Raw genomic sequence first — 16166 nt, forward strand, 5'->3', positions numbered from 1 at the left:
ATTTATATTGCTCGTCAGACGATTTAAATCGAGCTCGAAGAACCTCGCAGCGCCCAAGCGTTTCTCTTGCTGCCTGGAAAGGAGTTAAAGTGGCAAATGGAAGATGGTTGGCAATTAAAGCAGACATTTTTTTCAAGAGACACGCGTTCTCGTCATCAAACGCTGTAACGAAGTTAATTAAATGATCGATTCCTCGTATCAGCGACACGTTCGAGTGTTCTTCGAGGGCTGGCGGGTCGTTACGCTCGCGACAATTAATTACCCATCGCAGAACGAGCGGGATAACGATTTGTCTTCATCGTCGAGGGTGCACTGCTCGCGATACGCGCGAGAAGAGGGCTCAGTCGATAAGGAAGGTAGCGTCAGGCGAAAATGAAGAGAAAGGACGGAGAGACGAGATTAAGAGCGCTATTCTTTGGTTATAGCGTCATTTATCAATTGTTTCGCGATATCGCGGTTATCTTTTGTACTCTGCCACCATGTAAAACCTCAATTTTGTTTTTTATGTTAGTCAGAACTCGATGGAATGATTTTATAAAAGTAAAAAGACTAAAATTGTGTGTTAATAAATTGCTTCTTATTTTTATTAGCTTTTGAGTTTGAAATGTGGCTAATGTTTGACCAAATTGCCATCGAAATACCAAATCACTCGCTCATGACGTGGCTGGAGTAGTTTAAAGACTGCCACAGCGTTAGTCGACACGAAATTGCGGTGATCGGTCAATAGCCGTGGTCCAATCGTTTGCAGATTTGCGAACGCATTGATTCTGATCAATAGCAGTAATGCCAATCATTAACTCCTCGCACGCAAATTATTTTTGATGCCAATTACTCCTTGGTTTATGTGAAATTTATTTATTTGAGGGATAATTCGACAATTGCTATTTTTTAACAAATTTTCTGTACTAATTATGTTAAATACAGCTCTGAAAATTTATTATAATTTATATTTGCTTCTTTTCCTCTATTTACTAATGTCGAGTCACACTCGACAGAGCTAAGTTCTGACTTCAATAATTCAAAATGGCCACCTTTAAAGCACCAAATAAAAAAAAAGAAAAATGGATGAATAAGATTACAGTTGAATTGATAGAATCTACGATGTTCGAGGCCATCAGGTTACGCGATTACCGATCTCTCGAGCATTAAATCACGGCGACACGTATCCCCTCGGATGGTGGCTGCAATTACGTCGTTCCAGTTTCCGCCAGCGGATCAGCAGTAGCGGCACGCGCTTGGTCAGACGAAAAACTGGACTAACATCTCGCTCTCGATCTCGAAACGATCCTTTCGACATTTTATTCGATCCTCGTCCTCGAAATTACCACGTTCAACAAATCACAATTGCAATATTTGCACTCAAAAAATAATTGTACGCTGCAAATTAATTTAGACAACATTTCAGTGCAATAAAACAGAAAATTAGTGATCAATGTAGCCCATCGTTAGCGAGATCCCTCAAACTTTTTCTCTTGCAGTCGAATGACGCTCGTTTGCAGCCTCAGCTGTTTAAAATGACAGTAATTTCCATTTTTAACGAGCACTCGAATCGATTCTCCTCCATTTCTCTCAATTTTCTTTGGTCCACGGCTAGAAAAATCGCTGTTGCAATGAAGAAACGAGAAGAAGCGACAACAACGCGAAGAAACACAGCAGAGGAACAAGTGGGGGGTCCAAGATGGCAGCAGTGGGAACGAGAGACGACAGAGAGGAGAATAAAAAGAGATTGTCATCCACGACCCCACTTTACAGCCACTGTCATTTGTTTTTACGAGAATCCGGCGAGATTCTCGCCTGGCGCAGGCTGACAGAAAATTTCCAAGTCCCACCAGCCACTGCTCTCAACTTTCCTCGATGTTTTCTGTATTTGTTGAACCTGTCTGCGCGAACTTCGCGGATGAAATTCTGCTCTGGCTCGAAGATCAACCGAGGGGATCTCAGCTGGGATTAACTCGACTGAGTATTGACTTTGCGAGGACGTCAGACGGACATTTTGACAAGTTCTCGCGCGAGAATTAAATGATTCCACCCCCCACTATTTGCAGAACATATTTTTCTCTCGACAAATGCGATGGTTCGACGAGAAAGAGCTGTGAATCAGCTGAGAGCTCCGAGAATTGGTGCAGCAACTAAGGAAGAGGGTTACTTACGATCAGTCAAGTTCGCAGGCCTCACGATCCTTGGACAGACCCTGAAGAGGCCCAATTTGAACCGCACGCTGACCACGTTTGCAGAATTGCGTGGTAGATATGGAAGATTCAGCTTTTCTTCTGTGTGCAGCCAAGCTGGACCCAATAAAGCTGTGCTGAGAGCAGCGAGGGCTGCGATGCCACAAACTACCCCACATCTGGTCAACGCGACGCCTCCAAGGCCACCTGTGCAGCACATCTTCGTCTACGAGGATCACTGGCTCTTCTTCAGGACATCTCCAGCAAGAAATCACCTCGCAGATTTCGACGCGCCCTTCCGCGAACTTCGACGCATCGTTTCGCGATTAATCTACACTGTGCTGGTTCTTGAACGAAGGTGTTTCACGTATCCATCGTCAGATCGCGTCTCTCGAGGGCTACTTCGTCGCTCCAGCTGTTGAGCATCCTGTGCAGAGAAAAATATTGCTTTAATATGCATGATTTTTCATAAAAACTTCTGTTGAAATGTGTTAATTGTGTGTGAATTTGCGAATGAACAATTCTTGAAATTGTTTCGTCTTAATTTCGTGAAAAATTGAGAAAACTGCGACTCAATTAGCGATATTTGAACAGGTTTCGTCACTTGCTGTAAAACAGGGAAGGACTTCGAAAAGGTTTCGAGCCTGTTCAGCCCTGTTTCCTCGTTTTATTTACAATACGAGACAGCTGTAGCTTCATTAGCAGGGCGCGCTGATTTATCAAGAGCGTTTTAATGAGCTTTTCTTAGAGGACGATTTTAACTGGGTCAGTAGAGAGAGAGAGAGAGAGATGGATTTTTATCTCGTAGAGGAGGTATCAGGGATATTAAAGACTTAGAGGAGCGATCCTATCGATCGAAGGATAGCGTGAAACACGGAAAAATTACTGCCTCGTGGAACAAAGAGCTTGTACCGTGTCTCTGCTCATTTTCCAGCTCGATTCTTCTCTATTTTTAACCATTTATAAAAACGAACGTTTATAATCGATCATAAAAATAATTCTCTGTTACAATCGAGCGTAATTAATAAGAAAAAGGATAAAAGAATGATTTATTCTCTTCTGTTTTCAGAAATTCAGAGTTTTATAGCACCTGATAGTCTCATAATAATGCGATCATATGCTAGAAAAAAGAATTCTTGGTTTCTTTCAAGGCAAAAATCGCATTCACTTTCATCGAATATTTTAAGGACCCCCAGGTTTACTCGAAACCCATTAGCAGGCATCGTTAATCGCTCCTTTTCTACCTGGCCAGGTATCATTCCTTAGTCACGTACTCGAGAGCGTGTACCTCGCGCCCTCTTCAACTTCCGCCGCCATTGCAGCGTCCTCAGAGGCAACACAGCCAATCGCAATTAGAAATCTTGTCGTGCAAACGCTGACGATTCGAGGAGTGAATAACTTTAAACTCCAACGAGCGAGCTATATCGAGAAGAATTCCTTTTTTTCTTATATCTCAGCCAGAAAGCATTCTTCAACTTTTCTCATCGAAGCTGTCGCGTGGCTGCTGAAACTTCCTTCTCGAGAGAGAGAAAAAGGAAGGTTCGAGAAAGGAAAACACAGTGGGTGGAGAAGAAATGGCGAGAGTCGGACTGCTGCTGATCCTTGCTGGCGCGAATCGTGGTTGGTTCGAACTTTTAATTACCCAGCACTTAAGAAAGGGTGGAAGAGCGCGTGGAGGGGTCGAACAGACTTAAGCAACCACTCGAAACTGCTTTCTGACAAGAACCAGAATCTTTCCAGTCAGATATCGATTTTATTCCTTTTTTCTTCGATGCTGTTGACGTGTTGCTGGAAAAATTCCAGTGCACAGACAGAAAGCAATTAGTTGGGATTCTAATTAATCATTTTCACCAGTGATTGCTCAGCTCTATTAATAAAATAAATTCACTAGTAATTAATATTCATTTTTTCTTCTTTTTTAAATAAAATATGAAGGTTTGCGTGGAAGATGGCGCTGGTGAGGGCGAAACTGACTTACAAAACTGCTTTCTGACGAAAAGGAGAATCTTCCGAGTCAGAAATCGATTTTTAATTAACGATTTTTGCGACTGATTGTTCGCTCGTAATTAATAATCGATTTTCTCTTTTTTAACGCAGAAAATCCAAAGTTTTACGCTGGCAACGAGTCATTACACGAGTTAAATTAAAGGTGGGACCGATTTGTGACGCGACGCAGCGTTCGCAACCCCCAAGAGTAACGAAATGGCAATCCATTCGTGGACAAATTCAATAAACTGGTCGATCGATCATCGCTCTGTCCTCAGAAAGAATGAAACTCGCTTTACAATGGAAGATTAACGTTTCTCGAGCAAACCAGCGCGAGCTGATCAACCAACTGTGCGCCTAATTGCTCTTCGTGTTACGAGCACTAAAATGACACTAAAATTTTACAGAAAATTGCTGCTAAGCCTCATAAATCATTCGATCTTAACATTCTTTCGATACTGACGAGATACATTTAATTAAAAATCGTAATTTCCCCAGAGAGATTGGTCGATCTCGACAAGACTCGTCGACTCGAGCTTAAATAAATTACTCGCCACTTATTCCAATTGAAACGTTCAGCTCAGCAGACATGTTTACTCAGCATCGCTTAATTTAAATCTTCGATCGATAACTGAGCAGTAATCGAACGATTCGAGGGTGCTGCCACCTCCTCAGACTCTCACTTGTGGCGATTAATAAGAACCTTCGAATATTTTATTAAATCGAGATCGAACAGCTTTTTCTTCGAACTTCGACACGATTTTACGTGGCAATAAAAATTGCACGTTTCAATCGCAAGTTGGTACGCGTTAGCCAGCAGTTTTTTATCGATCCCACACTTTTTTACAGCGTAAGTACACAAGTTATGATTTATGGCCGCCAACTTGAACGCGTTTCGCCAACAATTTTATTTAGCGAAAATTACTTCTCACTTTGTCGAATCAGAAGACATTATTTGTTAATAATTAAACTCTTAAATCGCATTTTTTCTCGTTCATTTTGTCCAATACAATTTTTCTTCCAAACATTTAACACTTTTCGAGAAAAATAACGATATTAAATAATGGAATTAAAATAAACGAATAAAATTTTATTCTAAATTTAAACACGAGTCAGATTCAATATTTTACAGTATTTCTTTTAATTTTTAGCAACAAAAACGAGAGAGTTCGTTAACGAAAAGACGCGAGAATTAAAAATGAAAACTTTGTAAAGAAGAAAAGTTTTGAGACATTTAAAATACAAAATTATTACTAAAATTTGTAATTAACTATTCTGAAGTGTCTTCAGACTCGATTATCGACGCTCTAATAATTATTTTGACAGTTTAATCGCATTCAGCGATCACAATGTTAAACATCAAACCGTGAACGAGGGACTCGCGTTTCGATTACTTTAAACGGCATTAATTAGGCGAGATTAATTGGATCTAGCTGGAAATCTCGTTAATCATAAAGTAATTAAGTGCACGTCAAATTCTGTGAGCGATTAAGTGTCTCGAAACTCATTAATTACCAAGCGATTCGTTTCTGGAGGCGACTGCGATTACTTAAAAATTACGAATCTGTCTTAAAATAATTTCTAAATAAGAAATGCGATTTTCTTGGTCATCGAATACGAAGAAAGACGAAGAATGCTCGCAGCTATTATCGTAATTAATTCTCAGAATTTATTATCGCACGACAAGTCGAATGTTTACGATTTTCGCGAGTCCACGTTTCGCAGAATCGACTCACGTGTTGACGAAACACGCAGTGCCAGTCACTTTGAAACAGAATTCGAAGAAAACAGTTACCATCGCAAGAGACACAAATTTTAACAAATTCATTCAGAGAACAATTGTCACTCGTGACAAAATTTATTTTATTCCACAGTGTTGATAGAAAAATGAATATTCCGCTTCGCCAGTGTTAAATCGAATCAACATGGTGGTGAAAATGGCAAAAATTTATTTAAAAAGCCAGCCATCGACTTCTTGCACGAGTAAACTCGAAAACTTGATGAAAACCGCGTCAATTGACTTTTCTGACTAAAAATCGATACTAAAACAGTGCAGAAATCACTATTAAGGGTAGATTTCACTCTCATGGTCATCAGACACATGTAATTCCTCCACCACTCACGATCAATCACGAAAATCAATCAAACTGGACTCAAAATACACTCTCAATAATTAAAATTCCAATTGTCGCAGTTAAACTTTTACACAAATGTCAGAAAAATATTTAGAAGCTTGAAAAAGAGTTCAGTGACGAAAAGATTAGGTGAAAACGCTTGTTCTTCGCGAAGAAAGTATTTTATTGGGGCTGGAACGTACCTGTGCTCGAGACGAGGCATTTAAATCCACTGGTGGGTGGTTGTTCAGCTAATATCCATGGCAGATGGGCAGATCGTGTGAAATAGACAGTTTTGGTGGTCGTGGATGGTTAGAAGAAGGTTTTGAACACTGAATTATCACTGGAATTGCACACAGACGACGTAGAAACGCGTTGACAGACGAAAACGACGCGTTGCGCACGACGGCCAGAGGCGAACTACCCTTCGCAGCGCGCTCGCGAACCCCCAAGCGTGGCGTCGGAAGCCAACGAAGATTCCACGGAAGTGCACGAAGCTTGCCTTCGATGTGGATGCTTGTGTTCGTGTGCTTTCCTGTGTTTCGTGTGTAATTATGAAGTATTATTAAGAACTTGTAATTAAAAATGTATAGGTTTTGGTTTGAAATCCTTTTTGGTAGTTGTAGATGAATATTTTAGTTTTTGAAAATGGTAAATGTGAAGAAGTATGCTTGTGTATGTGTGCTTTAGTGTGTTTCGTATGTAATTATGAAGTATTATTGAGCAACTTGTAATTAGAAATGTAATGTTTTCGCTTTGAAATTCTTTTTATTTGTTGTAATTGAATATTTTAGTTTATAAAAATGGTAAATGTGGAAAAGTAAGTATTAAGAAATGGAAAGTTTCATTTGAGGTGGTTATTTATTTATTAAAGTCCTCAGAAGTATAAATTATATTTTCGAAGAATTTTTTCAAGTATCTTTATACTTTCTGAATTAAATCTTTCATTTCAAAAAACCCTCTAATCCACAAAATGCAAGTAACTTAATGGTTCCAGCGTTAAATCAACAATTATACTTAAATCTACACACGTAGTCCTTAGCATGATAACGTTTTCAAGATATTAATTAATATTTCAAAAACGTTACCAAGTACCCAGGTCCACCACTTGGAGGTGACTACGCAGGGACCCACCCCTAAGTCCCTAATCCCATCCACCCTCCATTACATCTATTTATCCTTGGTACAGAAGGTACCAAGAATAGACTCTACTTCAGACTATAAAACCGAAATCCACAATACAATCTCCAAAGTCCACCTATCACAGACTTCAGAGATCGCAGTGTGGTCATTACGAAGAGGATGACAAGAAATGCCACTCTCTCAGGCAAAGTGAAACTCAGTAAAGTGACTCTACTGACACTGTACAAAAATTCGAGTGTCTCTCGATGCGATACTCAAGAAAATTAGACAAAAATTGAGAAAATAAAGGAGACAAAAATTAAGAAAAAATTCGCGACGCGAGCAAAACGAACAAGTGCCAAACAAACCCTCGTCAGACTCTCGCGAGAGCATTCTGAACGCGTTGGTCCAGCACTGAGTGGACCAAAGACCCGACACAAGTCGCGAGCAAAGTAATGCCACGTCTTACAACGAAACAGTCGATGCCACGCTCTCCCCAATGGTGAATGCGGGTACCATCGAGATCTCAGCGAGGCTTAGCAGTAGGACGCATTGCCCACCGACGAGAACGAACTCCGTAGACCGCCCCAAACCGTCTTACAGCAGGCCCAAGGCCCCAGCGGCACGGGGTAGGAGCTACTCGGAACGAACCGCGATGAGCGCGTCCAATGTGCTAAGCCTATACCCAAGTCGAGTACCCAACGGGCGTACCAATCGACAAGGGCTGCGAAACCTCGATGGGCACCGAAAACCACATCAGTTTGATTGAACATCCACTATTTCGCTGCGTGGCAATGGAAAACGACGTCTCTAATGGATAAAAAAGAAGCGATTTCACGTAGTGGAAACTCAGAATGCTCAAGGGAGAATGTAACGGGAGTTTATTGGCACTGACTAATCGCGATTGTTGAATTAGATGTGTTTCACTTTGGATGAGATTGTGTATTTCTTTACAATTTTATTATTGGGAGGATGAAGAAGGGAGATAGGGTACATTACAAATTTGATACAGAAATAATGAAAAAGAAAATTTAAAACGCATCCAGCGGCGTTCCAGCGGCGTTCCAGCGGCGTTCCATCGGCGAAAATCTATACTTAATCTAACTTAAACTAGATATTAATTAGTTACAATATTCGCAGTACCAATTGGAAGTTTCAAAGCCCTGAAAAGGACTTTGAAAATTCCAGTTAGCTCACAAACGACTTAAATCTAGCACGTAGTCCTTAGCATGATATCGTTTTCGAGCAATAAATTAATGAAAATTACTTAATTGAAGTAGAAATTAATTCAGAAAAATTACTTAATAAAAATAGAAATTAATTAATGAAAATTAAATCTATCGAAAACGTTATCAAGTACCCAGGTCCACCACTTGGAGGTGACTACGCAGGGACCCACCCCTAAGTCCCTAATCCCATCCACCCACCATTACAACCATGTGTCCTTGGTACAGAAGGTACCAAGAACTGACTCTACTTCAGACTATAAAACCGAAATCCACAATACAATCTCCAAAGTCCACCTATCACAGACTTCAGAGATCGCAGTGTGGTCATTACGAAGAGGATGACAAGAAATGCCACTCTCTTAGGCAAAGTGAAACTCAGTAAAGTGACTCTACTGACACTGTACAAAAATTCCAGTGTCTCTCGATGCGATACTCAAGAAAATTAGACAAAAATTGAGAAAATAAAGGAGACAAAAATTAAGAAAAAATTCGCGACGCGAACAAAACGAACAAGTGCCAAACAAACCCTCGTCAGACTCTCGCGAGAGCATTCTGAACGCGTTGGTCCAGCACTGAGTGGACCAAAGACCCGACACAAGTCGCGAGCAAAGTAATGCCACGTCTTACAACGAAACAGTCGATGCCACGCTCTCCCCAATGGTGAATGCGGGTACCATCGAGATCTCAGCGAGGCTTAGCAGTAGGACGCATTGCCCACCGACGAGAACGAACTCCGTAGACCGCCCCAAACCGTCTTACAGCAGGCCCAGGGCCCCAGCGGCACGGGGTAGGAGCTACTCGGAACGAACCGCGATGAGCGCGTCCAATGTGCTAAGCCTATACCCAAGTCGAGTACCCAACGGGCGTACCAATCGACAAGGGCTGCGAAACCTCGATGGGCACCGAAAACCACATCAGTTTGATTGAACATCCACTATTTCGCTGCGTGGCAATGGAAAACGACGTCTCTAATGGATAAAAAAGAAGCGATTTCACGTAGTGGAGACTCAGAATGCTCAAGGGAGAATGTAACGGGAGTTTATTGGCACTGACTAATCGCGATTGTTGAATTAGATGTGTTTCACTTTGGATGAGATTGTGTATTTCTTTACAATTTTATTATTGGGAGGATGACGAAGGGAGAAAGGGTACATTACAAATTTGATACAGAAATAATGAAAAAGAAAATTTAAAACGCATCCAGCGGCGTTCCAGCGGCGTTCCAGCGGCGTTCCATCGGCGAAAATCTATACTTAATCTAACTTAAACTAGATATTAATTAGTTACAATATTCGCAGTACCAATTGAAAGTTTCAAAGCCCTGAAAAGGACTTGGAAAATTCCAGTTGGCTCACAAATGACTTAAATCTAGCACGTAGTCCTTAGCATGATATCGTTTTCGAGCAATAAATTAATGAAAATTACTTAATTGAAGTAGAAATTAATTCAGAAAAATTACTTAATAAAAATAAAAATTAATTCGGAAAAATGAATAATTAAAAATAGAAATTAATTCAGAAAAATTACTTAATAAAAATTGAAATTAATTCAGAAGAATTAATTATTAGAAATAGAAATTAATTCAGAAAAATTAAGTAATTAAAATAGAAATTAATTAATGAAAATTAAATCTATCGAAAACGTTATCAAGTGCCCAGGCCCACCACGTGGAGGTGACTACGCAGGGACCCATTTTTACAAGCACAAACTCATCCACACTTCATCACACATATACAATCACACAGTACAAAATGTGTAAAAACTCCATTTAAATAGCATAAAAAAATTGTAAAATTATAATAAGAATTTATAATATAATATAGTAATATAATAAATAATAATAATATATAATATATATTATATAAATTATTATTTAAATTTAGTATTATATTACTGTTGTATTACATACTATAATATACTATATATTAATATAGTATATTATAATTTATATAATAATAATTATATATAATAATTTATATAATAAATTTAAATAATAACTCACCACTCATAAAACAGCTGACGTCATCAACAACCAGTGCACCCTCCACCAGCACCCATCAGCACCCACTGCGCAGACATGCACCATCGCAAAGACCAAGAGCAGCTGGATGGTCCTCCACCATGGTCCAAGGTCCTCCACCAACAGCTGAGGCCCTCCACCAGCACCCATCAGCACCCACTGCGCAGACATGCACCATCGCAAAGATCAAGAGCAGCTGGATGGTCCTCCACCATGGTCCAAGGTCCTCCACCAACAGCTGAGACCCTCCACCCAGTCCAAGACCAATGATCGCCACCCCCCCCCCCCCCCCCCCCCGGAAGGTCCCATCCATGACTGATCACTTCCGCGACCACGCGAGAACTGAAGATGCTCCAGGTGGTCTCGATGAGGTTGACCAATTACCCCTACCACCATGAGTGATTGACATCATCCCTTCCACTGTAAGTGCATCCATGCGTCACTGCCCCTCTTAATTCACTATTTTCCATATTTCTTGTATTATATACGTGCTTTTGGGTATGTAACTTAGTAGTACATGAAATTGTACATATGTACATGTAAATTGAAGATACATATATATTTTTACTATGTGTTGTTCTTAGGTATATAACTTAGTAGTGGTTTATAATGCAATGTTCTTGGATATATAACTTAATAGTGCAGGTATGCAACTTAGTAGCAGGGTTTGTACATATGTATATGTAAATTAGAGGTACATATATATTTCTACCATGTATTGTTCTTAGGTATATACGTTAGTAGTGGTTTACTGTGCAATGTTCTTGGGTATTTAAATTAGTAGTAGCATACTATGCAGTGTTCTTGGGTATTTAACTTAGTAATGCAGGTATGTAACTTAGCAGTACATGAAATTGTACATTGGTATATGTAAATTAGAGGTACATATATATTTTTACTATGTAATTATTGTATAGAAAGTTACTGAATCAATGGTAACAATTCTTAAGAGAAAAATAATTATTAAAATTAATGTTTCTGTGTTTGAATATCTTTATTGCATTCCTATAATTGCTGGAAAAATTCATGAAGCGATTGTTTGGTCGATTAATTCCCGATGAGGTGTTGCAGAACGTTAATTCCCGCAGCATGGCGGAATGAAAGTGTAATAGGAAAGGTAGTAGCAACGCGATGGTGTAGCATTAATCGGTGGAATTTCCCGTGCAGCAATGCATTAACAATTTAACGAGCCGCCATCTGCGATAGCTATTATAACACAATTATATACAACGAGCGTATTGTGAATCCTGCAGCAGACTGCATGCGCCATGGAAAATGCATAGCGAATCGGTTCGAATTCATACAGGTCTGGCTTGTAAATTTTCTCGTTACACCCCTTGCGTCGCTCGAGTTTATTGAATGCCTGCGGAATAGAATTTAATCCAATCTAACTTCGCCACGTAACGTCGCAATAATTCATAAGAAACAGTCGAGAACTGCATTATGCGTGTGCAATTGTAAAGCAGAGCGACCTCTGCCACGTTCATCACGACCAACTCATTTTTTCTCGATCCACCTAACCCACAATTCGCCTGGCGAAGTTATCAACGCGAACTGGGGTGGCTGAGCACGATTTGGGGTGGTTTTCAGGGGGTGGACGCGAGAGGTCACACGCTAGGGTCGAAGGCTGCGACAGATACGAATGTGCCACTGGGTTGGTCAAGATATACGCGTCAGACAACCACTATGGGACCAAGGAAATGGTCAAACTCTGTGGCCACTATCTGGAACTGCTATTCGCCAATTGGCAAATTTTTAAAAATAATTCTGAGCTTCTGAAATGAATGAACCTTCCACCACAACGTGTGCCACTTCGTAACCCTTTGATCTGCCTTGGTTTAATTTTTGTGAGCCCTAATTCGAGGCAGTAACCAGCTGACGCGATGATTCGTGGTCGTCTACGATCTGCCATTGGTCCACAGTCTTTCAAATTGCTCAGTTCAAACTGTGGACCAGAAAAACCTGAATGATTGTCAAATTATTTTCGAGCAAATCCGATTCATCGAGCCCTGTTAACCGAGCGCATCGTTCGAATAGCCACGATTGGGATCAAATGGCTCGAAAATTATATACGCGGTGGTGGGATAACGTCGATGAAGTGCTTTACGAAGGAATTTGATAGATTTATGCCATTGGCCTCGATCGATACCACGCTCGAACGTTCCAATGCGATGCTAACAACTTGCTGGAATTATTCAGCCAGGTATTCAAGCCCTTTGCAACGTCAAGGATCTTTAAAAAGCGATCCTTCGAGAGACTCCACTGTTCAAAGAACGCATTTGACTGCGAAACGAAACAATCTCGCGAGCTGGTTCGAACTCGACACAGTCATAAATCACAAGATTGGCCATACGCTTGTTTCAGCGGCGAAGAGAGTGGGGGGTGTTAAGTGGGCAAACGCGAGAGGGCGCAGGAAATCAGGTTCCATTGTGTGCTCCTTGTAAACTTCGCTCTTGGTACCAAATAGATCGAACCACGACGTGAATGAAGGATAGCGAGGAGCAACAGAAGGTGGGGCGAGGGGTGGAGGAGACTCGAGAGCTATTTCTAGCCCATCAATCATGGTATTTACGTGCACAGGCTAACCTCCGCGGTGCTGGGCCAGGCACAATGCCGAAAGCTCGTCGAAAGGAAAGCCCTGAGTTTACTGAGAGAGCTTTGGCTGCCTCGCCCTTTCTCCACGCTCGACTATTCTTCGCATAGTAATATCCGTGTACAGTGCTCGCATCAGTTGCCAGCACGAGGGAACTTTTTGCCTGAAAACTTTCTCAGAAAATCGAAAACTAATACCAAATCAACCAGGATAAATTTCTGCGATTAAAGCAAGAAGATTCTGCAGAAGCTGAGGACTCGTTGCGACCCCTTTGGTATTAATTAATTAGCCGTGACGCGGTCTCTGAGCAACAAAACTCGCTCCAACGGACGCACAACCGGATAATACTTAGCAGAACCGAGTTTCCATTTGCCAGAGCGGTTTCTGCGTTTCGTCAGGACCTGCAGGACGAGAGAGAGAGACAGAATTCCAGGTAGCAGTGCGAGGACGGTTTTTGGAGGCGGACAAAAGCGCGTCAGACATGGCTGCCAAGCCTAATTACTCGTGGACTGCATTACAGGTGCATCAGCTGGAAAAGCCCTCAGGTACGTCCAGCTAATTAAGAGAGCAACGCAAAACAGTCTTCCTGTCACTGAAAAAAGCTCGAACGGTAGTTATCGTCGCTTTAAAAAAATGGTAGCGTCGATATGGACGATCCCAGATGACATTCTCTTCGATTTTTTAATAGAAAAAGGAAGAAATGATGTAACGTATGTGTCTAATACTCTGGACTCTTCTTTTTTTCCTGAGCAGTTGTAAAATAAATCGTACCCAGGCACATAAAACGGGCCGCTTGATTTACCACCCAGCCGTTTCTCTTTAAACGAGAGCCAGGACGAAATCTATCGCCAGGAAAGATCAAAGGTCAGCGATCGAGAGGGTGCAGCTGTGGGTGACGGGGCACCCATCGTAGCCAGGAATTCTGCGCGAAAACCGTTCGACGTTTATTCAAAGAGCGTCCTCCACAACGTGAAATGAAATTAGCTCTGGGGAGTCGGATGAAAATAAACTCTGGTTCGATACGAGAGAGGTGGACGCGCGAAAGTGAAGCTTCTCGCTTCTGCTCGAACGTTTTACTCCTCTCTGGACCAGGTGGAAAGGAGACGCGAGAACAGGACGCTGGGCGGGGTCGCTGCGAACGAATTGCACGCGATGTGGAAATTCGTTTACACGGTTACTACTGTGCATGCATCCACGTAATGCCGCGTTCCGTTCCGCGAGAACGACGCTGACTCTCGAAACTTTATTTGCCAAGTGCCGTTAAGGCACACTTTTATGGACAAACGAGAAGAATCGCGGGACCAATGCGGCAGAACTCTTTTCTTTTGGTTTTAGGTTAGGTTTGGTTAGGTTAGGCTGAAAACTGAGCATTTTTCTAAGTCTCCAAGAGAGCAATTCTTGCATATTGCTTTTAAGTTAGTTCAGATTATGTTGAACTGAAAAATAAGAACTTTTTTAAGTCACAAAAAGACAGAGTGCCACTGAATCGACGATTGGTTAAGTTAAATTATTTTAAGCTGAAAGCTGAGAATTTTTGTAAGTCTCGAAGAGAGCAATTTCTGGAATTGCTCGTTGCAGTGCATTGGCTGTAGAAACAGGACAGCTGGCTGCAGCACGCCTTTGGAGGGCACGGAATTATCAACCCTACATCCTGTGAGTGACGTTATCACGGTGCATTTGGTGCATTTGATGCATCCGGTAGGTTCGTGTCTAGGTGTCTGTCCGTAACAGCCAAGTCACTGCATTCGATATTCCATATTGCGAAACGCTTCTGCCCACCAACAGGTACAAGCTCAGCTGTTATTCGCGTTCGATAGCAGCCAATTCAATGCATCCTGACGCATTCGTTTCCATCCTCGATATTAAACTATCGATCAACACAACAGCAAAAATATATATCCCTAAACAACTTTAATTAACTACTCTGTTCATCCACTTAACGTTGAAGTTTCTCAGTCAATCAAAAGCGCTGTGAAGCCACACTCGACGGAATACTGCAAGCAGAACTTGAACAAGGATTCGAGGACGATCCAGTCGCGCGTCCTTCGAAGACAGAGGCTTCTGCATTCCCTGGAATCCAACGTCTAATTCCCTGGAGTCCCATCGTGGGGCAGGGACGCGAGGGGCTGTCGTATCGCGTGGGTCGTGTGTCGTAATGGCGATAACCTTTATGGCTGTTGAACCAGAGATACCAACTACGTCTGAAAATTGTGCTCGCGACTACGTATATACCCAGTGGCGTGATTTCGTGCTCCGCAAGAGTTCTGCTGGCTGTTGGCTCGCGTTTTGCCGCTCGTCAACGGGAATATCGAGAGGAACAGAGGCTTTAAACGGTCGTGGGACGTCGAATTGATCTCCTCGCGGGCTTGTTGCCCGCGGAAAATATTCATTGCGCGCGACGAGCGAAGTGTTGGCGAATAAATGCATGGAAATTGGGATTTCACGCGTATGGCGTGAAACGCAGCACAGGCGCTGGGGAATATTCGCGTTCGAAAGGCTGCTTCGCAGGTTCTCAAGACTGAAATCTGTCGAGCGAGAGGACGAGACGTGACGTATCGATGCGATCTGCTCTGCTCGATGGACGTGGATCGCTAGTCGAACAAGCTTTTCGATGTATCAATATCATATCTGAGATGAGAGCTGTTTGCTGTTAAGTTCCACTCGTGGCTCTGCAGCGTCCTCCAATCGCGCGATCTTCTCGTCTGCGTTATTCTCAACCCCATAATTGGTCCCATGGTAGCTCACTCTATCATTTAGCAAAGAAAAATCGCAACTCCTGCGATTGAAACTGTAAAAATTCAATTTTAGTCATTTTTTAGTAGAAAAAAAATTTTCAAGAAGCTCCCAAATCGCAACTATGGCGATTTAAACAGTAGAGATCCAAATACAAAACGATTACGAATTAATTTTCACAATTTTGGTAATTTTTAAGTA

At 41.7% G+C, this 16166-nt stretch overlaps 2 protein-coding genes across 2 annotated transcripts in view; one reads left to right on the forward strand and one right to left on the reverse strand.

The window, feature by feature from the left end:
* Positions 1-2393, reverse strand: part of LOC143431682 (uncharacterized) — a 61919-nt gene extending 59526 nt beyond the window's left edge. The window contains exon 1 of the mRNA XM_076908607.1: positions 2151-2393. Within this exon, the coding sequence (XP_076764722.1) occupies positions 2151-2388 (238 nt within the window). The 5' untranslated portion in view covers positions 2389-2393. The remainder of the gene's footprint in view (positions 1-2150) is intronic.
* Positions 1-16166, forward strand: part of LOC143431687 (facilitated trehalose transporter Tret1-like) — a 349669-nt gene that overhangs the window by 142898 nt on the left and 190605 nt on the right. The gene's annotated exons all lie outside the window — the stretch shown is intronic.

The sequence above is a fragment of the Xylocopa sonorina genome, unplaced genomic scaffold (genome assembly GCF_050948175.1).
Source record: "Xylocopa sonorina isolate GNS202 unplaced genomic scaffold, iyXylSono1_principal scaffold0014, whole genome shotgun sequence".
Lineage (NCBI taxonomy): Eukaryota > Metazoa > Arthropoda > Insecta > Hymenoptera > Apidae > Xylocopa > Xylocopa sonorina.